The 27,595-nt window shown below is 35.9% G+C and overlaps 1 protein-coding gene across 1 annotated transcript in view; it reads right to left on the bottom strand.

Annotated features, from left to right (window-relative positions):
- LOC134529614 (plexin-A1) overlaps nucleotides 1-24,038 on the bottom strand; it is a 97,698-nt gene extending 73,660 nt beyond the window's left edge. Inside the window, exons 1-4 of the mRNA XM_063363900.1 lie at nucleotides 23,553-24,038; nucleotides 8,294-9,433; nucleotides 5,899-6,081; nucleotides 1,622-1,750 (exon numbers count right to left, since the gene is read on the bottom strand). Coding sequence (XP_063219970.1) covers nucleotides 1,622-1,750; nucleotides 5,899-6,081; nucleotides 8,294-9,403 — 1,422 coding nt within the window. The 5' untranslated portion in view covers nucleotides 9,404-9,433; nucleotides 23,553-24,038. The remainder of the gene's footprint in view (nucleotides 1-1,621; nucleotides 1,751-5,898; nucleotides 6,082-8,293; nucleotides 9,434-23,552) is intronic.
- Nucleotides 24,039-27,595: the final 3,557 nt, after the last annotated feature.

Here is a 27,595-nt window from a genome sequence, read left to right as displayed (position 1 = left end):
CCGGCCATAAGATGTTACGTGTGGGACATAATATAGTTACACCACTTAACAATTTAAATTTTTCTCTAATACTCATATTCCTAGAGAATACTATCTGCTGAAATTGTGGCATCTTCTCATTAAAAAAAAAACATGATTAAAAAGTGAAATCTGCTTAGCAGTTAAATTTATTTATAAAATATTGTTTGAAAATACCAGAAAATTGTAAAAAAAAAAAAAAATTATTTTCTTGCAAAAAATTTTTTAAGCAGATTTCACTTTTTAATTATGGTTTTTTCAATTAAATTCTAAGCTACTATGAAGTTCTCATTAATCAATGGCAGGGATTGTAAAGAGAAAGCGGTTCTGATGAGAGCAAGGTTTTAAAGTATGATAACCTTTCAATATCATTCAACTGACCATTGTTTACTACCAATATAGTAAAGAGGTTAGAAAAGTTTAGCAAATCCATTGGATTCCCTGAGAACTGTGGTAGTTTTATCGGTGGGAGCGTGACTTGGGACGAGCTGTGCAAAGTTAGTGCTTTCGTACTATTATGAAATTTATTCTAGTTACATGTCGCAGCGAATATTGCCTGAACATGATAGTGTCATTGAAAGCATTTAGGCAATCATCGTGATTTTTGTGTAGAAATCTGGGTCATCTTTAGGTAACATTTCTAAAGTCAAGTGATCGTCTTTAAAACAGGTACGTAATTGTGACAAATCACGACACATTGCGATAAACAGCTCACATTGTTTATCGTCAATCTTCACATCAGCAAGTGCATTGGCATGACATAACCTGTTTTTCCCATGCTCCAAGAGTCTCTTTAACACTTCTATCTTATCATTCATTTTGCAGTTTAATGCACAAAAACAGAAATTAAAAGGATTGAACTATTTGCAACTCGTACAAACTACAATTGCCAAAACCAAACAGGATTGTTTATTGCTGTTGATGTACAAACTCAAAGGCACATATTGAACAAAGTTCCATGTGCACATAAACACGTCAACAACTGGCAAAATATGCTGAAAGCAAATTAAAAAACCATTAAATGAAATATTAACGAACACCGCAACAACACAAGACCGAAAGACACAATCACAATAGATCAGCGTCACATGACACGACACAAATACCACGCACAATTACTGGTAAATATCTGGCCCGTGTGGACAAATGTGTTTGATGATATTCTTCCAGAGGACCATTTTGGTAACAATAATTTGATTGGGTGAATAAAGCTATCATATAGAACCTATAAAAATGTCGGACACAAAAGAACAGGATACACACACTGGCACCATCTTGAACACTGCCGACATGACATGCAAAAAGGCACAAGTCACACTAAACCAAACAAGATCTTAAGTCACAAAGCCCAAACAAATTGTAATACATTAAATCCTCCCACATGACAACTGGCGCTTTAAAGTTTTTCTTAAACTACGAAAAAAAAAAAAAAAACAGAAATAACTTTTTATAAATAATTTACCTGATAATGTGCTTTCATGGGACTGTTAATACTTTCCTACAAAATTCCCTAAATATTTAATGCTCAATATAATATCCAACTGTAAAATGAACTCAGCTGTCCCACACAAAATGAAAATATCACTGGCACATTTCTGCTTACCTTTCTCTCCGTCATGACATACAAATGCATTAACTGAGAATCAAAATGCAGATCCGGATTGACTGGTGAATTTTCATCCACAATCAAATCACCATACTCAAGGGCAGTGTTGGATGTTTCTACAACCACCTGCAACACAACACAATTCAAATATAGTCTTAGTTGCATTTCTACCTCCAAGCACAGAGGAAGAATAGCTGCACATAAGGAAGAAAAAACACGTCTTTCCATTGTGCAACAAAGGGTCATGAGGGTATATCTGAAAGTGAAACGATTGTATAACTAAAAATTAACACAAGATGTTAATCTAGAGACAAAGAAAAAAAAAGTATGTGCAGTTTCCACAGCTGGTTTATTCAACCAACATGTGAAACATGTACAATAGGCAGCATAAATGACAATGCATATGAATATTAAACAAATTGTTAAACATTGTTTTATCCACCTCCGAGTGGAAGAAACGGTTAGTTTTTTTATTAGGTGTTACATCACAGATATGCACAGAGGCATAAAGTGATGGAAACTAAGATTACAGAGAATTTAAAACCACTTGGATATTGATTCTGTGCTCATAAATAACGGTTAGCAAATCTGAGAATTGCTCACCACATGCTGCTATCGCCCTCACTGTTCCAAGCATTAGTTCAATCAGATGATAAGATAATGCAGGCAAGAAGCATTTGGAAATTGCATAAATAACTTTTTGTGCATTAATTTACTTTTATAAAGAGATAATCATTTCAACTAAAAATACATCCAGACAAAAAAAATTACATATTTGGCTCAATGTATTTATAAAAATTAATTTTCTAACTCTACTGAACTGTAGAAATTTGCAATTACTTTTGTAGTCCTACATTAATATTTAAAGTTACAATTTACCAAATACCCCTAATACTACTATGTTTTCAGGTGATTCTAGGGCTGATATGTTCTATTTATTTGTCACATGGGTTATATTCATTTTTCATAATCTTTTATTTTGTTATTTGGACTCTTTTCAGCAATGGGAAACAAGTTATGAATACAGTCCCAGTTCACTACTGCCATTAAGGTTCCACCTTGTAATGTTATGTTGGACAATTGGTTTCTTGCTGACTTCACGTGTTTATGAAGATGACTACATAAGTTAAATTAGAAGTATTAGTCATTAATACTTGCCTGACTGGTTACAAACAGTAGATGACGTGTAGCATACATGGGATAACTAAACTCATGTGGAATGCTCATTGTGAAACGCCCATGGTAATTGTCCTAGATCACAAATAATGACATAAAATGTATAAGGCAGGTCAAGTGAAGCCTTCAGTTACAAAGGTAAAGAAATTTGATTGTTAAGTTATAAACCACCTGATAAAACACAAGTACTGTAAGGGAAATTAATATTGAATTTATTATAAGATAGTCTGAGCCGTGCAAGTGTGAGTATGTGCAGTCAGCTTTAAGTTCATCGCTCCTCTGGCATCTGCTGCGCGAGACGTGTGTTGTGTCATTTAGATGTTTCTTCCATTGTCAGAAGTATCGCGCTGATGTGCAGCGTGTGTGAGCCCCGAGTGGAGAGGGCAGTACTGAGAGATCATTGAGCAGGATTACGGGAGAACGTGATGAATGATGGAAGAGAACAGAGTTATGTTCTAGCGAGAGCGAAGGTAAACTAGTGATAGTGGCATAGAGGGATTGTTGCACTGAGGCACTAGTAAGACATACTTTAATAGTAGAGTGAAAGATGGTAACCAGTAGTGGGTTGCATAGCTGATAGTGAGGATGTACTGCACTAGAGTTGTGCATGTTGGGGGTCTCCATTTCAAAGCTAGAGAGAGTAGGAGCAACCAACGATTGAATCTGTAAAGTCCAGATCCATGCAAAAGCAATAAATACCTTCCCCCTATCTAATCCCTTCTCCTTCCCATCCCCTTCCTTCAAAATTTTACTCTAGTGGTGTCAGGATCAACAGTCCCACCCACTCAACCAAAATATGACCATTACAGTCCATTATATTAAAAACTATAGCAGTAACAACAATAAAAATTACAAAACAAAAAAACATGTCCATATTATCTTTAACAGATACTATCCCACTTGATTACTAGTTTTTGAAAACTTGTATTTATTTGTGGTAGGAATTGGCCAATGAAATTCTCAAATACCATCAAATCCTCAATATTCAAAATATTTTAAGAAAAATTCTTTACAAAGGGAAATTCTGAAATTTAAATACTAACACATGTGTAGTTAAAAAGGACTGCAACTATTAATACCAAAAGAATACATAAAATATTTTTTTTTTTGTATTTGGCACCATCTACAATGCTTTGATGATGTTTGTTTGGCACTTCAAGGAACATTTTTGACACAAAAAGAAATTGTTAATATCCTGAACATGTAAATATTAGGAATGGAGCTGGTAAAATCCTTGAACCCTTGAATCTATTGTATCTGAAAGATTTTAGTCAAGAATTAAGATTCTAAAAAAAATATTCTGGAAATGTAGTAAATTCAAAAATTCAACACTGACAAGTTTGACAAGTTTAGTAGGTTTAATTTCTTCTTAATACCTAGCCTACTACCATTTCCCAAGATACTGTAAATTTGATATGTAATTAAATAATAAAATTACAATATTTATTGATCCTAAACTTAGTAAAACAAACATTTAAAGGGTCATTGTCTTATTTTTCATTTCTTGTAACAGACATTATTTTATTTTTGATCCCTGGCACCTAAATTTGGATTTGAGGGGTAGATACGAGGCACTATTTGGAATTTTAATTCAAGAAAATACTTAGTATCGATTGCCTATATTGTTTACAAGACATCAAAAAAATTTAAAAAAAAAAACTTTTCACGTCATTTTTTAACAAAGAATTCATCCACTTTATTCTGTTTCAAACATGTACGTTTGAATGAAGCACTGTCACGCAAACTCTATCATCAATAGCTTAGATAGAATGATGTCAGAATGACACTCCAAGTACGCCAAGATGTTTATCAGCTGGTGCACTTTAACTCAACAAAAAGCATTTTATTACAATAATTTTACCATCTATACAGGAACTGTGCACTGAATTAAAATCAAACTTATAGTCAGACCTGCCCCTCGAAGTAATGCCCATATTTGTTCCAGGAAAGCAGAGCAAACCAAACCAAACAGTACGATTAATCAAATATGATTTTTCTATAAGAGCAGATGTTAATCAAAATAATTTGTTTTCCAATCAGGTAAGTGTGCCTGCCGACTACCATTTCAATCAACACACTGCTATTGTTAAAATTTATTTACAGTACAAATATATGTCTAAATACATTTGAAGTGCATTATAAATGTTAAATAACATTTTTAGATTAAACAACCTAAAATTAAATTTCAAAAATTCACGTACTACATTTTTACATAATAGGGTTTGGGCAAGCATTGCTAAGTAGGCACTAACAACATTTCTGAGTTACAAAATAATAATGTTATTAATATAGGAGATATATTTCAATTCTAATAAGAATTTTAAAACTACCAGCCACTGTTGTTAACTAAATGCATGTCTGCCATGATTTGCCACTAGTGAATATGCCACTAGCGCATCCTAATAGGTGCAAGGTAAACTAGCCCTGAAAGCTTCTAGCTTAATGCTCCAGAGCTGCTGCCAAATATTGTAATACCTGCTGCTCACATGCGGGTTGGCGTAAAATAAACGTTGGCTGAACACACGGGCATCGTCGGAGATAAATATGCAATGAAGGAAGGAAATAACTATTAAGGAAAGAGCAAAATAAAGTTTTTTGATTCATCACATTATTAATTTGTTTCATTCTACTGAATGCTACATAAATGCCAATGTGCGTACACGGAAATAAAAATTCACATAAAAGGAAACAATGCTACTTTGAATATATGACCCCGCTACTTCAAATCATGGCGTAATTTATTGGCATAGTTACTTCAAAACCACACTAATAGAACAGTGTTACTTCAAGAGGCAGAAGTACATTCTTATTAACGCAGTTAAAAATTTGTATGTGAACGTTAAATATAGTGTCTAAAAATCGGACCTGGATTATCGGATATCCAGCTCAACAAGGGCCGGCTAAATGACATTTTACTGTACCTAGATAATTTAATTTTTTATGTTCTACTTCAACCTGTCACCAAAATATGGAACAAAAATGTCTAAAATGCAGGATCAGCACAGAATTGAACATGAGGACCACAAGTGAAAACAGTCTGGCAGTCTGGAGAGAAAGCACCAGTGCTCGACTACTTGGGGCCTTGGGGGCATTGTTACCTTCTTCAAGTGTCCGTGGGCGGTGCCGAGAAACACAACTGTGTAGTCCCCTGTCGATGTGGCTGCAACGGCAGTTAGGTGGGTATTGAAGGCAAGCACGGGAGCTGCCATTATTGCCAATTCTCCCCCCAGAGGCGTGTTCACGTCCAGCCCACAGAAGTCCTCGCCAATTGTCTGCAATTTCTACAACATTTCATTTAGTACATTATCGAACTATACTTATGGCAGTGGAACAATCACAACAGTACACTTCTTTCTACACATACTAAGGGCAACAAAGCCTGTCCACAATAAAATTTGTACTTACATTCTGAGGGAAAAATTGAAAAAAACAAGGCATAACCATTCTATTGACAATTAAATTACCTACTTTGTTAAAAAAATAATAGACTATATATAGACTAAATATACAGTGTTTCAAAATCTGTGGTAGATACGTTATAGGATGATAGAAAGGATATAACACAACAAAAAAAGCACAAATCACCTACAATGTATGCTCAAAATCTAACAGATGAAGCACTAGAGGGTGCTTTCCATCATACTTACTCCATCTATCAAGTCTCAACTTTTTCCACCGAGATCATACGAAAAGTTTCATATACAATGAAAGTTCTGTTGATTTAGATTAAGAACTTGTTGCTCGGATTTCCACTGCTCCTGGCACTATACGAAACATGCCTGGTATTTTCACCAATGTACAACGGTCACTAAATTGACAGTGTGAATGAAGCCAACGTCACGATTGGAGGCCGCAATTTTGAGCAGTTGTTGTAATGTGGAATTTGTGTAATAGGAAGTTATTGGATAAAACATTTTCCTTACATTCACTGGTGCCATCATGCGATTTCTTTCTATCTTATTTCTCGTAATTTTATAATACAGCATGTACCACCCTTTTGTGTTTTACTGGTTGAGTTCTGAGCATATATTTAGGTGATTTGTACATGTCTAGTTATGTTCTAGCACCCCCTAATGTATGTATCATGGATTTTGAAACAGGCTGCAGAATAATTTTAAATTAAAGAAATAATAGTTTAAACATAAGTAATAAACATTTATTAAAGGTAACAAGACCTTAACCTAGTATTTTACAAACTATTTAAAAAAAACTGCTTTTAGAACATCCTTAAATTTATTGCAAAGTTTTTAAGATTTTATACACACATTTTAATAATAATCATATCAACTTTAAAACAGGATAGAATTATTGAAGTAAAAGAAGAAGGAAAAGTTATATAAACTGTGCAGGAAAGAAATGAAATGAAACAGTATAAAATAGTCCATATCTAACTCTCTCTGATATACTAATATTTTTATTCAGCAGCACAGCTATCTATAAACATATTTATATAACCAAAAGTTATACAATGGGCGGCATCCCGCAGCCTGGCACTCTTCGCGAGCCTGCCAGCCCCAGCCACATGATGGCACAAGGCTGGGAGGCTCGCTATGATAAAATCACAATTGGTGACGCACAAGTCGCTGACAGAGATGTCCACATACGCAACTGATTTGAGCCAAACATTTTGGGCACACAACTGACAGACTTATTACCCACATCACAAACACAGCAAGATTTGGCATCACCCATGTTAAGCTAACCAACTGATTTTACACAAACACCAACAGTAACTACTGTGGTAGAGTTAAGTGATTCTAGAATGTATAAACATATGTGTATATTATATGGGTTTTCTCACAGGTTTCCAATGGCACCCACGTAAGAGGGTGCAACCTAACCAACTTGCCCATGAGAAAACTTAATACAGTCACCATCATTAGATATCAGGTTCCCCCACTGATAGGCTCCTGGCCATGTAAAAACTGTCATACTAACAGTGGTATACATTACTTTACCATGTAAACAAAGGAAAGGAAACATTAAGACTAGCTCACTCTACTACCTCATGAATTCTTAACTTGCTTCACCTACTGTCAAAGACTGTAATGACATGCAAGCACATTCAAAGTCTTTAAAGTGAAAGATTTAACACAAGTAATTAAGATTTATAAAGTGTGCATAACCTACTAGTAGGTACATTCTTAATAGTTCGGTGGAACCTCTCGCAGAATAAATCCCTAACTCAAGTTTAATGCCAAAACAAACTATTCATGTCACTCTGATGATGTAAATGATATAATGAACAAAGTGTGATCTTAGGATTTAATATCATATTAGTTTTACCATGACTATTTCTGGCTAGTGAAATTCCTTCACCATTTCCAATTTTTCCTATTTTCTTACTCTGTTGGCCCTAAAAAAATTAAATAATGAGAGCCAGGCCCAAGACCTGCCAAAACCCCAATCAATTGTTGTATTATATTTCTTAAATCATATTATCTTAAAGGCCAGTAAATAAGGTCACAAAAAATGTGCTGAGTAAATACTTACGGTTAAAACGCATGTGTGGCTAGGAGATATGAAATCCAGCCCTCTACTGCCCATACCACTAAAGCATGTCTTGATGTTCTGCATGAACTTGCGGCGGATTGCTTTCAGTGAGTAAATACAGAGTCCACTGTTAGAACTTGGTTTGCTGGATATTTCCCCTTCGGATGTATCACTTTCTGAAAACACTGCAAAGAGAACATCGTCTTGCGCAGTGATACCTAGTTCAGATGCGACATCCGAACCCGGCTTGCCAACATACGCTGCCTGAACTAGGTTGTACATATGATTGTCTTCAATCTTGCATTCGATGGGAATTTCGGTGTATGAGTAGTAATTTTCATCATCGTGGCACACTCGCACCAACTTGGAGATGAATGGTGACGGGTTCGTTGTACGAGCTTGAATGGTGAGGAAGTAACTGAATCCTTCTGAGCTGAAGCCATACACATAGTGAATGGGGTAACGTTCTCTGGCCAGAGAGTTGACAAACATGCGTGTACCCGTAGTCACTGCAGTCTCAGCAATCATGAACATTTTATCCCGCTCCAGGCTGCGAGACGACACTGCTGGCACCTCGGACCGATAGGGTGAGTTGCCAGTGAACGTGACGCCCACGTACATCACCTGAGTGACAGGCGGGTTGGGAGGACCGGGAGCAATAAACGCAACTGTGGATGCGGTAGAATTGTTGGCCACGACCGCCTCCTTCACCACCTGTGTCACGTCCGATATATTGTTGAGATTGCGCACAGAGCAAATGCCCTGGAAGAGACTTCCACACGATATGAGTCGAGTGGTGGTGTAGTCGATGACCAACGCTTTGTTCACATTGTCCGTCAGTTTTTTGATTACCGAGCTGGGACAGTCGAGCACAGAACACTCCGGAGAGTCCTCCTTGGGGCCGGTGACTTCCTTGATGACCAGCTCGAGGTCAGGCGACAGCTGGTACAGACGGTTAACCGCACCAATAAACACACGTCCCGTATTCTTGTCCACCACCAGATGGTTGAATCGTTCAAATCCCTTTTCATCGCTGTATGTGCGGACTATGGACGCGTCGCCGACTGCCAGACACAGCAATGCTAGTGTTGACACTATCTCTGCTAGCATCCTGCGACCACGTCACCTCATGGGAAAACACTGCAACACAGGAACAACTTCATTAGAACATACTAATTTACCAAACCAATGAATGTTTTTTTACACCTGGTGATTCAAGATGTTCAATATGAGAACCTTAATCTACAATTAGTTTCACACAGAAACAGGATGACTACAACACCGGTTTTTCAGGATTGTCTGGGTTTCTACACAGCTATTACTGATTTTAAAAAAATTAATCACGGCACTGAATTGCCTCACTTGATTTCAGTTATAACTGAAAAAATTACATCATAAAGCTAGAGGAAGCATATATGGTGAATGACAGTTAATAACCAGTTAATAAAGCAAATAACACCAATAAAGATAAAACATCAATGTTAGCAAAATGATAAATTGTAGGCCTACCTATAAATCTGCAAACCACAATGCAAACTATAATTTAGCCAATTGTAGAGTAATAACCTAGCTAAAAACCAAAAGCCAGAAAAAGTATGAAAATATGTAAAAAATGTAGGAAAAAAGTGTATAGTGAATTTAAAATACCAGAACAGGTACATTGTGATGTAGCTGGCACAAGCCAAAAGGATGACATTTACTGACCCAGGAACATTTATAGATTACTTAAATAAATCACTGGAACTTATTGGTGAATCTCCCATTAAAAAGAAAAAACTTTCTGTAGAAAGTTATTCCACAAAAAAGATTAAAAAAATAATGACCAGCTTGGAAAAAACAATTCATTTTTTTTAAGGAAAAAAGTAAAGAAAACAAAGATGAAAAATGTGAATCTGGAATTATTGAACTGAAAAAAAAATTGCCCAAACAACTAAGCAAAGTGAAAAAATTATTATTTTATCAGTGTTACACAAAAGTTGCACAAGTAAAAAAATTGAAAAAGAGTTTGGTTTCACTAATTACATGGCTTGAGCTGTAAAAAATTTAGAATGTGAAAAGGGAGTTCTTTCAACACTGAATCCAAAGCCTGGCAAAACATTAGGTAAAGATACTGCACAGGTTGTTAAAGATTTTTTATCAAGAGGATGACATAAAAAGTATTATGCCTGGTAAAAAAGATTGTGCTACAATCAGGATCAAGGGATTGAAAATTCAAGTGCAAAAGCGTTTAGTGTTAGCTAAGCTAAATAAAATTAATCAATTTTTTAAAGAAAAACATCCAACATAAGGAATTAGATTCTCAAAATTTTGTGAGTTAAGACCTAAAAATTGTATTTTAGCTAGTAAAAGCGGAACTCGCAAGTATGTGGGTGTACTGTTCATCAAAATGTCAAATTGATTATAGCTGGTTCAGGGATAAAAAAATTTTAATTTAGATACATCACCTCTTAAAACATATCACACTTTTCTAGCAAAAATTATATGTAACCCTCCGGCCCCTCAATGTTATATGAATGACTGCAGCAAGTGTCCAGGGACAGCATACCTGAAAGAAGCATTGGCCGGGATATTTAAAAACGAGGTAATTGATGAGGGAACATACAAGCACTGGGTGACAGCAGACAGATGTATGATCAAAAAAGTTGTGAAAGAAATTGATGATTTCAGAGATGATTTTATAGAAAGTCTCTTAAAACTGAAAACCTATTCATTTATTGCATTGCAACAGAAAGATTGTTACTTAGAACGTAAGGACAACCTTGCGAAAAGTAAGGTTATCATTAACTGTGACTTTGCAGAAAATTATTTGTTTGTATTGCAGGACAAAGTACAATCTTATCACTGGACGAGCAGCCAAGCCACACTGCACCCATTTATTGTATATTATAAGTGGCAAGAAAAACGACATGTGGAGTATGTTTTTATTTCAGAGTTTACAACACAATACAATAACAGTCTATGCTTTTCAAAGAAAAATGATACAAATACTGAAAAATACACTACCATTCGAGTTAAGAAAAATCACTTTTCTGACGGCAGTGTTGCGCAGTATAAAAATAGAAAGAAATTTTTTTAATCTGTGCCTACATAACTATGATTTTCACGTAAAAGAAGAATGGCAGTTCTTTGCTACATCACACAGCAAAAGTGCCTGGGATGTATTAGGTGGCACGGTTAATAGACTAGCTTCCAAAGCTAGTTTACGAAGACCATACAATGACCAAATACTAACACCAAAACAGCTTTTTGGGTCTGCTAATGACAATATTCCTGTTATAGACTTTGAATACTGCACAGCTGTGATTAAGATGCAACTGAAAAGAAACTTCTGCCAAAACCTTTCAATGATTCAAAAGCAATTGAAGGTACTTACAAACTGCATACATTTATACCGATTTATGAGAATTGTCTTCTGACAAAGTTATTTGTAACAAAAGTTTATTACTTCACACCTACAAATTTACAGAAAACTAAATCTGGTTATCTTACAGTAGTCAAAAACAAGTCATTAAGACTTGCTTGTATTCTACATTCTACAAAAAAATTATGAAAATGAATTAACAGTTAGATTTTTAAATCCTAAGAGGCGATACCCCTCATTTTTTACCCCAAACCAAAAAACACACTAACAGTACACAATAATTCAATTCTTAAGAGTAGTAAATCCTGTGACAGCAACCGGAAGAGTGTACATGTTACGTGAAACTGAAATTAGTGTTTCATCACATGCGTTAGAAAATGTTTTAAGAAATCAAGACTGGGTAAAAGTGTAGAAACAAAATTACATAAACAATACACAGTTAAATGAAAACTCTTAAATAATGTGATATTACTACTAGTAAAAAAATTTGTTAATAACGTGTTATTACTTTATTTATTAAAATTTGTGAAAATTACTTTCTAGTAAATTATATAGTAAGAATTCAACAATTTTATTTGTAAAATAACTGAAATTCTGTTCTATCCTAAAAATTTGTAAGTAAATAGCCTATTAGTGTATAGGTTAGACTTGTATTAAAAGATTTTTCTTTATGAAATTTATATTTTTGAAATAAAATGATGGCTGTTATAACAAACACATTAAAAATTTAAAATATGTAATTAATAAACAACTAGGCTTATTAAGTTTAATATGTACACATTCTGATTATTCAGTTATAAAACTTTGATTTTATTCATATTTAAAAAACTTATTAAATGCTCACTCTTGGGTGACATTTATCAGTAAATTTGGCTTAAGCACTATTAAGTCTTTATTTTTTTTGGATGAATCCATTGTTGTCCATTATGAAAGAAGGCCTATATAGGTAGCCTATTAGTTTACAAATAACAGATATTTAAAAAAAAATAAAAAGGGGTGTTTTGAGATTTTCAAAACTTTTTTTTTACTTATTTGAAAAATATTGACATTGATGAAATACAGTCATGTTACATATTTGGTAAATTCCCATTAAAAACAGAAGAGAATAAAACAAGTTTGAGCTCTCTATGCCTAATAGTTTGTAAATTACTAGTCGAACCGTGCGGAATTCCACAGTGCGCATCAAATCGTTTTGTGTGGCATTACATTTTTTAAAAATTTGGGAGAAATGACATTTTGAAGAAGAATAGACAAAGAGTAAACGGGTGTTGTTACAAAAGAAGACATGTAATTGAACACATCAATACAAATAGCTGTTACGCATTTTCTTTTACAGAAGTATTATATTCAAACATACCAATAATATACGCGTTTACAAAACCTCTTTAAATACATTAAATGGAAGTTGAAAGTTTCTCAATGTTAATGAACCTGCAATGTGAGCAAAGAATTTATTCAAGTATTGAGTACTGTGACTAACTGTTGCTATGAGAAGTAAATGTAAGAGGTTATGTTTGTAGGTTATGTTTGTGATACAAAATATCAACAGTATTTTCAAAAGTACTTACTTATAAGAAAAGTCTGATCTGCCAGAAGTTTTGGTTAAGTGGTTTCTTTGGTGGAATTTTTTGGTTAAGTTGAAGGATTCTCTAAGATTTCTTTATCATAAGACTGCTTATGACGGAAGTGCAATTTGAAAAAGAAATATGTAAACGCTGATGTTTCAAGTGGATATCCGATTCGATATTTATCGAATCTGATTCAGTATCTATCAAAAAATTTACGCATCCATTAAAGGACTTCTTCTTAGATGACTTTAAATCTCAAATTTAAAAGAAGCGGTACATTTTTAGACAGTGGGTCTATTTTTCGCCATTAGCCGGCACTATAGGCTTTAAAATGAGGGGTAAATCATGAAATTTGATAAAGGAATAATGAAGATCTCACAGACTGACAGAAAAAGCGGCTAGAGAAATAATATATAAGATTGATATTTACTGTATCTAAATATTGCAAAAAATTATATTTTTTTTACATCTCTATCATCCCAAAAAATTTAAAATTTTGTATTTATTCATATATTCTATGGATATAACATCTGAACAAAAAATCTTTGAAATCTATAGGGGTAAGGTCCAAAATTATTTTTTGATTTCACATGGAATGACTCAACATTATAAAGCCCACAATGTTTAGCAAATTGTGGAAAAAAAATATTGCCAGATATGGAGGTCAAAGAGTGTGTTAGTTTCAAAGATGTTCCCCAGAAAAGTCTTGATTTTGAAAAACTCAGTAGATTGCAACATTTCTGAATGGTTTCAGTAAGAAGAAAGCAACTTAACTGAAGCAAATGACCATAAAAGATTTTTTTAAATAATTTTTTATGTTTGCCTGTACTTCAACAAAGGTGTTGTGTATGCAATAAATATGTTTACCCAAACGGAACAGAGAAGGTGTGTGCGTTTAGGGTGAGAGGTTGTGTGTGAACAATATGAGTGTTGCCATTTATCTTCAAAACATTTTGACTGATTTAGATACTCTTTTCTGTAAAAGGTTTGTGATTCATCGGCGATGTTTCTTAGATAGTGGGCGCTGTAATAAACATTTTATAAATAAAATTGTATCTTGGTATGTATGACGTAGATAAACTCGGACAATGTTTGACCGATCACCAAAAAAATTGGCACGTCAAAGTATTTTTTCATGGAGAAGGTTTTTATGCTAGCCATTTTTTGTAACACACCACTAGATGGCACTGCAGCACATCAACTTCTAAACAGTTCAACCGATCGCCATGAAAACTGGTATACATAGATATTTGAACACAGAGAATATTTTCGCAATATCCATTTTGCTATAACTCGCCACTAGATGGTGCTGCAGCGCATCAATGTCTATACAATTCAAACGATCACCTTGGGTAAAAAGATCATAGGTCAAATGGCAAACTGGTATAAATTTATAATCTACAAGAGAAATAGTGACAGAAAACGATTAGTGCCATAATGCTGAGAAAGGTAAGTGGTTTTTTGTGGCTTTTAAATGTTTATGATTTGTAATTTTATGTGAATTTTGTTGCATGCGTTAGGTGAGAGGTATGTTGTGTGTGTTTCATTTGCTTTGGTTATGTGAATCATAAAAGTGATTAGGTAATGTAAAAATAGCTCGTTGTCCTGTAGGTTTGTATTGCAATCGTGGAAGTGATAATCACAACGTGAAAGGTTTGGTGAGCGTACATTGGCTAGTAAAAATTTTCATGTATTTCATTTTAGTAAATTATATGGACGATATTGTAAAGGAGAATAAAATTCTACAAGGTCTAGTTTGTTTTACGATAGCAGTATTTAATTTGTATAAAATAAGAATTTTTGTGATTAAAAAATTGTGATATTATGAAATATAAAATAGGTCCCCTGGTCTAGTCTACTTTACGATAACGGTATTTAATTTTCTGAAAGCGAGACTTTTAAAATAATATTATCTCAGTATCGTGAAGTAGAATACAGTCCCACCCAGTCTATTCTATTTTGTGATACCAGTATTTAAATTTCTGAGAGTGAGATGTTTCAAAATTGTTACGTACGCTGGGCTGCAGGTAAACACTCAATAAATTAATAAGTAAAAATTAAGGCCTTGGAAGCGTCAGCTCAGAAAACAAAACAACAACAATAATCACAGAGGCCATACGTCGTACAAAGGAATTTATTTATAACCTACTAGGAACTCTAAGAGGCTATGTGGATCGAGGATGAATGATAATGAAATAACAAATAACTGCCCTTTTACTAAAATAATTTACTTAGTTTTTTTCTTTTATCTTTTGTATTAAAATATATTAATTACAAAAAGGAGGGAGCCCCGGGGCAACAAAATACAAATAAAAGTAAAAAAATCATATCTCTTGAACTTGACCCTGGTTTTTAAGTGAGCTCGCAGGCTCAAAAGAAAGAAACAAATACATTTTGTTTTTAATTTTCTTTTCAAATGAATTTAATTAAATCCTGTGTCCTGGCACCGGAGGTTTCGGTAGATTGAAGTCCAGAAGAAATAATTTTATGTAGAAACTTGTATGTCGACCGGAGAGGGGAGAAAACTTCTGACTGCATGAGCCCAATCACGGACTGCTAATTTGGCAGTGAAGTTCCATTCTAATTTGGTGTACAAATCTTGAAGCTAATCTTGCACATTATTCTTGCACCTAATCTTGCACATTATTCTTGCACCTAATCTTGCACATTATTCTTGCTCTTAATCTTGCGCCTAATCTTGCACCTAATATTGCACATTATTCTTGCGCCTAATCTTGCACCCCGCCTGTAACCAAATTCCTAAATTGCTTAGACTGGTTAACAGGCGGCTAAGTCTGGGCAAGACTATGCCCAGGGAAAGGCAAAAAGGGGGGAGGGGAGGAGATATATGATGACCACTTATTCAAAACAGCGGGGTTAAGTCATGTAGGCTGGCTCCAGGAGCAGAGAAGGCAGCTCCCGGCGCGGAAGACAGCGGAAGCCATGACGAGAAAAGAAGAAATAATTTAGATAAAAAAAACTATTACGGGCAGCCAAATTTAAAAATTAGAAAATTAAGGCCTCTATGCCTTGACGTTGGCGACTACATGACGTAGTGTCGAGTCTTGGAAGAACTACAGAGTTGGACTCTTGCGAATCGCGACGCGTGGTCTGCACAGACCAGATGCTGCCCGCCGAATCCTTGAAAATGGCGTCGGGGCGCCTAATTAAAGAAAGTAACTACCCCCATCCAAAGAGGGGGGGTGGTGATTGCCCGAAGGTGTCCGGAGATGCCCGAAGGGGCGAAGCAGACTGCAAAACGCTCGCCGCGCTCTCACGAGAGTCGCAGGCGAACTAAGATCGCAATCGCACTGCGACTGTTGCCGAAGTCGATTGTGACAAGCTGTCTCTTATGGGAGGGGTGAGTAGTGCGCTCTGGCGGCCAAGATGAGAAACTGGCTGGAGGGTCACAGAAACGTCCGCTAGAGTGCTCTGGGCGCCATCGCAACCAGCGGACCGAGCAAGGTTAAGGATTTTTTCCGCCGCTAGGCTTCGCTGAGGGCTCTGTTTGACAAGGGCAAATGTCCTTGGGGAGACCATGTACCCTGAGCGGGTTCACGGGGGTCGATGCTCCGGGTTGAAGTTCTCGTGAAGCCACAGGTGGGAGATTAGGGAAGTGGAGTCTAAACTTGCTAAGTCGCCTGGAAAAGGCGTCGTGTGGACCATCCCGAGGCGTCGCCGAGGACTGTAACATGGTCCTGGACGTGCTGGCAAGCAGCTTACCTATGCTGGCCTCCGAGAAATGAAAGTTGCTAGCGGTGGGCTTGGGGTAGCGTTCGCTAGCACGAAAAGTCATATTGTTACAGGGAGAAAACGTGATGCAAACCGCTGCCGAGATGCTGCGATCACCAAATGTCAGCAAAGGTATCTAATTGGGCCTGCGAACAATCGCAGGTGCACTGGGTTGCACAAGATTACGTCGGAGTGTACAGTAATGGTAACAAAATTAAATTAAATTAAAAATGCAACATTATTTTTGTGCTATCCTTCAATAAAAATTAAATTTAAAATCGTACATTTGTGCCTGAAAGTAGCACTGAAACGGCAGAAAATAATAAAGTCTCGGTATCATGAAGTGGAAAGCAATCCAACCCAAGATATTATATTTTGCGATACCTGTGTTTAATTTTTTTAAAGTAAGACTTTCAAAATAATATTTTCTCGGTATTGTGATGTGGAATACTGTCCTACCCATTCTATTCTATTTTGCGATAACATAATTTAATTTTTTAAAGTGAGACTTTTGAAATAATAATTTATCTGTATCATGAAGTAGAATATGGTCCCACCTGGTCTACTCTAATTTGCAAAACTGCTGTATCGCAAAATAGACTAGCGCGAGGGAGAATTATAGTTTAGTTTACGATACTGAAAAAGAATAATAGGGAAAAAATTATTTAAATGATGTATTTATTATTCCAAGTCCAAAACCCCCTTGTCCCGAAAGAAAGTAGGGGTGGTAATGATGTACCCATGCAATGTCATCTTGATAACGTCAAAGGTACTGTTATGATATTGGAAAATAGAATAATCCCAATGAATTTTATTCTGAATTAACTACACTGGTGTTAGGCAATGATGGTTAATTTAATGATATATAATATACTTTTTAAAAGTTACAAATATTTAGCAATTAATGCAATACCTATGTAGACATAATAGTTCATATTGTCTTTTAATATTTTTTGAATATAACATAAGTGTGTATAATCTGAAATCTACATAGTTTTTATGTATAATGAGTGAGAAAGCCTACAGTATAGTTTATTTTTTTAATTATATAATCAGCTGAGTGTTTCATGAATTATAATTTTTGTCATTGAAAATTTCATGAAGAATTAATAATTAATATGAAAAATCTTGAGATCTTTTATGACATAATATATGAAAAGAGAATTGCAATACTTACTTTTTTCTAACAGGAATAATCAAATATGTTTGCTATACTAACAAAGAAGTTTTAATTTGAGTTACAAATGTGAAATAAATATATATAACTAAGCAAAAATTTTCAATAGGCCTACTGAATATATTTCCAAATAACTGGGTTTTTGTTCACAAGGATAGCGTTAATGTTATATGCTGCTTATCACATACAAAGTGTTGTTTCTTGGTACTAGAAGAGTGAATATGTGTCATGTTGAAAAGGAATATGAGAAAATATTCATATTCTGCCATATGAGCAGTGGCTCCAGTGTTGAAAGTGGTTTTTTTCAAGGCAGCTGAGAGGCAAGGGGTTTAATAGTTAATGTTTTGTATAGCACAAGCCCATTTTTCTTTTTCCCCTATGCACTATCCCTCCTCAGTAATAATATATAATAATGTTATTGCTTCAAGTTTAGAGTACAATGTTGCCAAGTAGTCAAAGAAAACATGAATGTATTTGTTTGTATCAGAGAAAGTTCTTGACCACACTTCTATTCAGATGACATTCAATTAATATTGAGAATGCAGTAACTTAGTTTTGTATTTATATTTTATCATTAGTAATATTCCAGTAATTAATGGTGATATTTAATTATTTTATTTAGAAAAGCCTTTTAACTATGTTTTTACTGATTTTGCATTTGGTTAGCTAGGGTATTATGCGAGTGTGAATTTCAATGTTTTGTTTCATTTAAGTATTATTTTATAATTATAATTGTAGTGTATGATTCATGGTATGGTTGTGATGTGTTGAGAACATAAAGTACTGTCAGAAAAAAATAACGAACGACGTGCTGCGACATAGCAGCGCCAAAATGATAAGACAATAATTTATCACATCCTGTGTAAGAGAGAGAAAAGAAGTTCGCCAAGACTGGGGAATCCCAGAATTATGTATCAAATTAGAAAGAGACTGAGGTATGAGAGAAGGACAGAGACATGTGAGAGAACCAGAGGAAGCCCTCCGAGATGGAAATCACTGAATAGTAGCTGTAAGAATAGTGTGTGTAGCCATTGTAAAGCAGTATTTCGAAGAAGTCCCTAGATAAGTAAATTTTTCTGTAGGTTTGGAATTTGATTTTATCTCTTGTTCAGGGAGGGTTGGGCCGAGATGTCGTGCAGTCTCAGCTGGTATGCAATATGTAATATTGGTCGCTCTAGAGAAGAAAAAAAAGTCTTATTTGATAACTATAGTTAACAGGTTTAAGGCATTTAACAGTTATTAACAGAATTTTACACCCTATTACCTGCAGTCATCGAGATATTTTTCAAGTGTTTTTTGTTTGTGCAAGGAACAGTCATTGTCTTAGTAGGGCACGAATTTGACTCGTGACAGATTCTCCTTCTAATGCACACCATCTTTTAGCACACATGGCAGCTAAGTGGGTCCAGCCCCTCTCACACACACAAAAACCGGCCAACACTGACCATTAGGTTCGAAATCTACTACAGCTGAAGTAAGTGTCTCGAGCCTTACGGTTGGTTTTATCGTGACGCTTGAATCAAGCCTGTAGTGGTATTGTAACACAATGCCACTCATCCAATTCAAGCAACACTGAAACATAAAATAGCAAATTACTTTCCAAGTGCCAACTAAAATGTTACTACTCTTGGCTTCTGGGTTGAAGCCTTGTGCGTGAAAATGAAATGGCCTTCAACTCCACCACTTCAGCCACATGTTTAAATTGACATTCAACCTTGCATTAAACAAAATGTGTTCCACTATGATTAGGATTGGATTCATGAAAGGGTCCACCCCAGATTTTTCAAAAGCATCAAATGTGTCAGCTGTCACAGTGATCAGGTACGTAAGAAAATAATGGGTAAACTATCTAGATTAGCAGCTTTGGCATGAAAAAAATTTCCATTTCAAATGTGTTACATTTCAGTTGTACTAACCATTGTGGTGACTGTGTTAAAAAAGAAGTGCAAAATAGTGAGATTTTAATTACCTGCAAAAGATATATGGTTCAAGTGATGTATTTAAGAACAACTTCATTTGTGCCGCTTTATGAACACTGTGTGTGTTTTTATTTTGGTATTAGTTGTGTCAATGTTAAGTGTGGTAATTTGTTAATAATGGAAATGGATTTTTACATTGCTTTATGGTTGTTTACATGATTGCAAACATAAAGAAAGGTCCTTGTAGATTACTAGAATTTTAATTAATTTAAAATTTATGTTGTTTGAATTTTAAGAAGTATATTGATCCACATAGTGGAATGGATGCAAGAATCGTCAAACAGAATTGGTTGTTGCTGGGAGGAGACATTTAATGACATTAATAGGGTATTTGTCAGTTTTAGTACTGTTGTATTTTCTAACGTAAGCATGGCTGGTGTTTCTGGGAGTATAATGGGGTTGTGAAATAGCTATGTGAACAGTGTTACCTGAAAGTATTTGAATTAGCCTGATTAATGAATTTGTGACATATATTGTGAGTTGGCTGAGGACAGCGAATGGTTTCCTAATACACAAACTACTACACATGTCAGTACGACAATTAAAAGGGGGTCATGAACTTTAAAATTAAATTTTTCCAAAACAGCACATGGTTTTCAAAAAGTCATCTTTCTGTTTAGACAATCACGAAGATCAATTTTTTTTTTTTTTTTTTTTTTTTTACATTGGGTACGTCGCAAAATTCATGTTTCGTCTAAGGTTCTAGATGATCATGAATGTCTCCATCACTTTCTGCTCACAGCAAAGATGATTGATTCACTGACACAGGTGAGTATTCAATTATTAAATATTGTTTTAATATGTTATATGTAATACCCAGATCCTGTGCATTTTATCCTGATGACATAATCATGTGGTACATGAGCTTAGTGTTTTTAGTTAATAAAATGTAAACTCCTGCACATTTTTTCTGATGGTATGATCCTGTATTCATTGATCCTGTGGTACATGATAATAGCTGTTTTAATTTGGTTTGTTGATATTCCCATGCACTTGATCCTGATGGCATAATATTGTAGAAAACTTAGTGGTAAACAATGGCCACGAAATCTGTAAAAATTGTGTGTTGAGTACATATTGATGTAAAATTATTAAAATTTCTAAAATATTTTTGCTACAGCAATTTTAATAACTTTTCAATAAATATTTTTCTTCTTTTTAGTGGCTTTTACCACATAATTTTCTTTAACTTCATAGCCTGCCCATTTGCAAGTTTCTCAGAATCAAGTAGAAATTTGAAAACATGTGCAGTACTAAAAAACACAATTTCTGAAATCATTTCATTCATTCAAGTGTTGCCACTCTAGGAAATTACGAAATAATTAATTTACACCTAGAGTAGAATTCTAGTTTAGAGGCTAGCACTGAAAACCAAAACAAAGACTTTCAAAAAAAAATTTGTTCTACTTATCTTTGTTGTGGTAATTTTGAGACAGAAGACCAAATTTATTATTTTACAAGTACTAGCAAAATGTTTATACATGTGGTAAATTCACACCTGTAGATCATTAGCACATAGGCCTATTAACTATGTATGTCTTATTTGTGTAAAGTATGGAGTTTTAAGTTAATAATGAAGATAGTTTATCTAACAGGTGTTTTTGTGATTGCAACCATAAAAACAGGTTAATTTAGGTAACCTGTTCAGTAATGTGGGTGCCGCCATGTATGAGTCCCTACTTTGCTTGCAAACAGCTTGCCTCAATTATGACAGGGACCTTAAATTCAGCGTAGCAACAGGTATCAAGTGACATAACAAATTACTTGCTGCAATTTTGAAAACATTTTTCTAATTTTTTAATGGATTTCACTCAACAATTGTACCAAGTATGTCATGCATGTCATGTTATGTAATGCAAAGCAACAGGTTCTAATTTTAAGGTCCCTATTATTATTGAGGCAAGCTGTTTGCAAGCACAGTAGTGACTCGCACATGGCGGCACTCATGCTACTGCTAAGGTTACATAGTTTGACCCTTTGGCACGAACAAAAATTAAGGAGTTTTAAAGGACCCCTTTACTTAGTCACCTTCACCACTATCACAAAATACCTCCAGAAAATAACAATGTTATATAGTTAGTGAACAAAAAGTTATTTTGTTGATTAGTTCAATTCTTATAGGTAAGCCTATATTGGCCAAAATTATCTGAACACATATCTAACCCAAGCATAGTGTCTACCAGAAATTTATAGCCCTAGTATTTAATTTGATCACTAATTACATTTACTTTATATAAGTTCAAAGAGAGTAAAACAAAATTTTTAGTTTAAAGGTAACATGCTAATAATTAACAACGAATTCAAAATCAGTTTTATATCCCTATAAAATGTTATGTGTCTCAAAATCCAAATTGCAGTGTGTATGCGAAAACAAAGGAACATTAAAATACCAGCATTTATCCATCACTCACATGCTATCAGTTTTTATTACAGAGTTTTTAAGGGTTATTAGTGTAATTTAAAAACTTTTGAGGGCCTTAATTCAATTAACGACCAATCACTGACTTTTTAAGGATATTAAGGAGGCGTGCAAACCCTGAGTTACGTAAATCTACCTGTTTTTATAGTTCCAATCACAAAAACACCCATTACATTAAGTACAATACTATTTTCATTATTTATATAAAATACCACAACTGACACAAATATATAACAAATACACATAGTTAACATGGCACTACTGATATACTGACATGAGTACTTATTAGCATTTCGAAAATCTTTGAAATGTAATACACTCCAAAATAGCCCGCACAAATGTCAGTAAAACTAAAAAAAATTAATTTGGAAAATATTTTTTCCATTAGCCCTTAAACTATATAATTTAACTACAAAATATTATTAAAATTTAGAAAAAAATAAAACTATATTTCAGGACCACCAAATAAACATGTCAAACTGTAGTTAAACTTGCAAGCTGTGGCACAAAGTTTGCTTAATTAATTTACTTAAACTTTTAATTCTGTTACTAAGCGGCCTAACATTCCTTGCCAACATGTAAACATCTGCTCTCCTCACTTGTCTAACTTTCTAGGCATCATTCCTACCAAGGTTGTCCTCTATTTCCTCCCAAATCTCTCATAACTTGCAAATAACTTTACTACCAGATGCCGGATTTTTGTAAAACTCTAAGCAGTACATGAACATTGTTTAGAGTTTGAAAAGTGTGAAATTCGCACAAAAATAACATTTAAATAACAAGAATGAATGGCTAGTGTCATCGGACTCCAAATAATTGAAAATGTATTGGCAAACACCACCAGTGCAACCAGGTAAGATTTGCATTAGATTTATGTTCTAATACAATAAATGCAAGTACTGGTGATATTTTAATTATGTAATTACCCTGTGAAGAAATTATTACTGCTAACTCGCTCCGTACAATCACATCCACAGCCTAATAACCTAGGCCTATTGAATGAGGTTATTTTGTCCAACTTACCTGAAGATTTGTTTATCCTATAGGCTGATCCGAACGGGAGCCACTTCCCGTCCGGTTTAAAACCCTTCGACACGTGCAATGTTTCGCCGTACAAAAATATACGTAAGATATCGCTAAAACAGTACGAAAAGATGCTGCAGTATGACATTCACAGTGTATGTAGATTTCTGCCATAAAAAAAGTATCAAAACGTTTACCACTCGCTCACAATTCACAAATTTCACTCCAGATGTGTCAGAACACAAATGTTGAGGAGAGAGAAGTTAACACACGACCCAAGCCCATATGGAGTAGCACAGTATACTAGAAACAAATAGCACATGTTTGGTCAACAACCTTAGTATTGTCATCGCCACCAAATTCGTTGACGCGTCATACTTCACAGCCTTCAGTAATCAATACAAAATATAGCCAACTCGCATAACACAACATAACTATTGCACTGTAACTGTTGACAAAAGCATCCATTACAGCCTACGCATTCGGCTTACGGCACACAGCAAAGTACAATTCAAGCAAAAGTACGATGCATAGATAAATAATGTCAAATAAAATAACAATCGATTTCTTAATATCATTAAAATGAATATTAGGCTTCTAATTGGGACAAAAACTTATTTATTTTAATAAAATTGTATAAAGGATATATCCGAAAAAATTATACATTCTAAAATAAAATAAAAATTAATATTTAGTTGTAAATACTTCCTAAAATAAGAACATTTATCGACAAAAAAACTTTCATTTGCTTCAACCACAATACTTGCAGCAGGTGTAGTAGGGTTCAATTGTTTAGGATTCTTGATATATATTTAATCTTGTATAAAACCATACATTCTTAGTATAATTCGCCGACCTCCGTAGCGTAGTCGGATGCACACCGGCTTACGATGCGAGGGGTCCTGGGTTCGAGTCACGGGTAAGGCATGGGTGTACCATATATATTCTGATATTTGATAACGACTTGAAATTGAGATTCACACTAAACCCTTTGGCTGTTGGCGAAAGCTGTAGGCCACAATAATTAATAAAAAATTAGTATAACTAGAGGCCCAGTTCCAAAAACATTCTAAGTCCGCCCTCATTACAGAATACTTCAAAAAGGGGCCCTATTCTTGATGTCAAAAAACTCTACAAGCGAGATTATCCGCAAGATTCATTCCATCAGACAGCTAAATGACTATTCTGGAAACATCTATCAGAATCAACATTCTGGCTTTGGCGAAATTCTCCATGGAAGTGTGGCAACATTGCTTTTAGTGTTGACGGCACTGGTAGAAGGACAATCCCACCATGGAAATCAGTGTTTTGCATGAATGTGTGTTATTTTTTCATTCTATTTATCTCTGTAATTTATTTTATTGTTTACAACAAAATTTTCTCGGTTATTCAATTCTGCCTCTTTTTGATGGACATGAAAGTAATCTGTATGTGTGTGTGTGTATATATATATATATATATAAATTGTCTTATCCCTGGTTGTGGGACAAGGCAGTGTGCGTCTTCGATGGGGAGGAGGGGGACCTCTCTGGGCATAGAGCGCTCACATGTCGTCTCTCTTAGGGTGCTTCTTGCTGGGCATGGTGAGGGGTCAGCTGGAACACTAGAGTGAGCTCTCGAAAGTCGCTCCAAGGGTGGGAATCTAGAGCCAGCTCCCAAGGGCCGCTACTAAAAGTTTGGGGGGGGGGGGAAGGAATTGATTCTAGAGCGAGCTCCCGAAGGCCACTCCATAAGGGGGGAGAGGATTCCAGAACAATCCCCCAAAGGCTGTTCCAGAGCAATGATGAGAGCACAAAGACTTTGGCACTTCAGTATTTATTTATTTATTTATTTATTTATTTATTTATTTTAAATGGGCGAACCTCAGGGGGTCCGCCCCGCCACAAAATTCACTCATTTATTAACATGAGAGGTACAAAATATATTTACATGGAGGAGAAAATTTGATCATATAAACAAGAGAAAAAGATATTTACAGTATTTACAAAATGCGGCACAGGGCCCTTCCGACAATTAAGTCCTTGGAGGCTGGTGGTGATGTGTGGTGTCGTTGTTTCCGTTCATGGTGAAGGTCCTGATGCATTGGCTGTGAGGGGGGCCCTTGGCTAGGCCCCACCTGGTGTTCGGCGGCCGGGTTTGAGGTCGTCGGCGGTACGGGTCCGGTTGGTGGGCGGGTGGTGATATTAGGTCCTCAGTGCTACATGTAGAAGTGCTGGACGCTGGTGTCACATCAACTATACAATATATACACACTGTAATAAATGGCAATAACAAATGGTGCCATCTAGGTTTGGTTGTGGTACCAATCGTCGCCTAGACCACAAGGCTTGTGTAGAGAAGCCGGGGGGATACTGTTTGCTTTGGAGAGGCGGCCATGTTGGTATCAAAATTGTTTCTCTGCCTTGAATATCGGCCGAGGCCATAATGGTGGACGTGGCAATATTTATTTATTTATTTATATAAGACATAACTAAATATGAGTTGTAATTTTATTCCCGAGAAATTTAAAAATGTAATTTAAAAATTTAATAATGTTGCCGTCGTCCGGGGTCTCGGGCTCGAGTCCCGGTGCGGCTCCTAGCGGCAATGGCTGTTGTCGATGTAGTGTTTCCGGGTGGGCGCCAGACTAGCTCTGTTTCTAGTCGATAGGTGGGTCGTGGGGTCGGTTGCCCTGCGTGGCCCACTAGGACCATCGGCGGTGTTGCGTGGGATATGAGGAATTCCCTACTTGGCGGTGGTTGGGAGTCGTATGGTTAATCGATTAGGCGCTGAAGTGGTGCAACAAATGACGTGCGTCGTTTATTCATATGACTGTGGGTTTGGTGTAATACCATTGATTACACACCACGTCGTACAGAGGGTGATGTCACACAATACAGAAGTTACACAATTACACAAAGTTAGTCTGAAAAGTTACGTAATAAGACATTGCACAAGTTTACAAAAAATGTTACGTGATGGTGCGTTGCACAAGTTTACTGAATTTTACGTGGTGGCGCGTCGCACAAGTTTACTAAGAAACGTTCCAGATTCAAGGCGTCGCACAAAATTACTAACTATTACGTATTAGCGTGGCACTAGGCGATTCTGAGCCTGGTTACTCAAAAGAGGGGTGAGGGCGATTGGAGGCGGCCAATCCCGTATATCAATGTCTCGAGGCGGTGTTCGCGTCCACTGTAGTGGAGCGCGGACCGCAGCTAAATTTGTCCAAGTTCCCTTTGGGGTGGTGTCAGCGCCGGAGCGACTGGTTTTAGTTCAAGTTCTGTGGTTCGGGAGGCGGCCCGTGCCGTATGCTGAAACTACCCCGCAGACCAAGTGTGGTGCAGGGGGTTTTAAAAGTTATGCGGCCGGATTAAGTCCTGGACCGAAGATTGGACCGGGTACGCACGGAGAGATTAGTAAAAAGAGGTTTCGAGGAAGTGACTATAATTACCAGAAGTGAGTTCAATGCAGACAATGAATGATGTCTCTCCATGGGACGTGCGTCCGCCCCGGTCCACGAGTCGCGCTGTACTGGCGTAATGTCATGGCGTCCGGCCGAGGCTCTGTGTCCCTCGCGCCAGGGTTGACCTCATTACGTTATTTTTTAATGTGACACGTTAATAAGAGATTTTAAGGGCGCTAAATTCCTACATTAATTATTAAGGCTAAATTAACATTACTAATCCCTTCTACAATTTAGAGTTAGTATGTTTATGAATTATGTCCTTTAAATTGTACGTCACACCAGAGACTGTTCGTCTCTCGCCGGACTGCTCCGGTGGGGGGTAATAACGAAACACAAGGGGTTAATAATTATGTCACATGGTTAATTAACTAATCTAGGCAGAAGGCCGCCATGGGGACACTCACACACGTATCGACACCTTTACACACGTGAGTGCCCGGGAACTCCGTCGCACTTTCGTTAAGCAACTTTTAATTTATACATAATATTGTTTAATATTCTGTGTGTGTTTTAGCAACGTGGTCGGCTGTAATGTCGGTCTGTTTATTATGGGGCCGGGTTCTACCTTGGCTGCTGGTGGCTCGCCTGACTCGGG

The sequence above is a fragment of the Bacillus rossius genome, chromosome 2 (assembly GCF_032445375.1).
Source record: "Bacillus rossius redtenbacheri isolate Brsri chromosome 2, Brsri_v3, whole genome shotgun sequence".
NCBI classification, from domain to species: domain Eukaryota; kingdom Metazoa; phylum Arthropoda; class Insecta; order Phasmatodea; family Bacillidae; genus Bacillus; species Bacillus rossius.
Note: the sequence above shows the minus strand (reverse complement) of the source record. Positions and strands in the feature narration are given on the sequence as shown.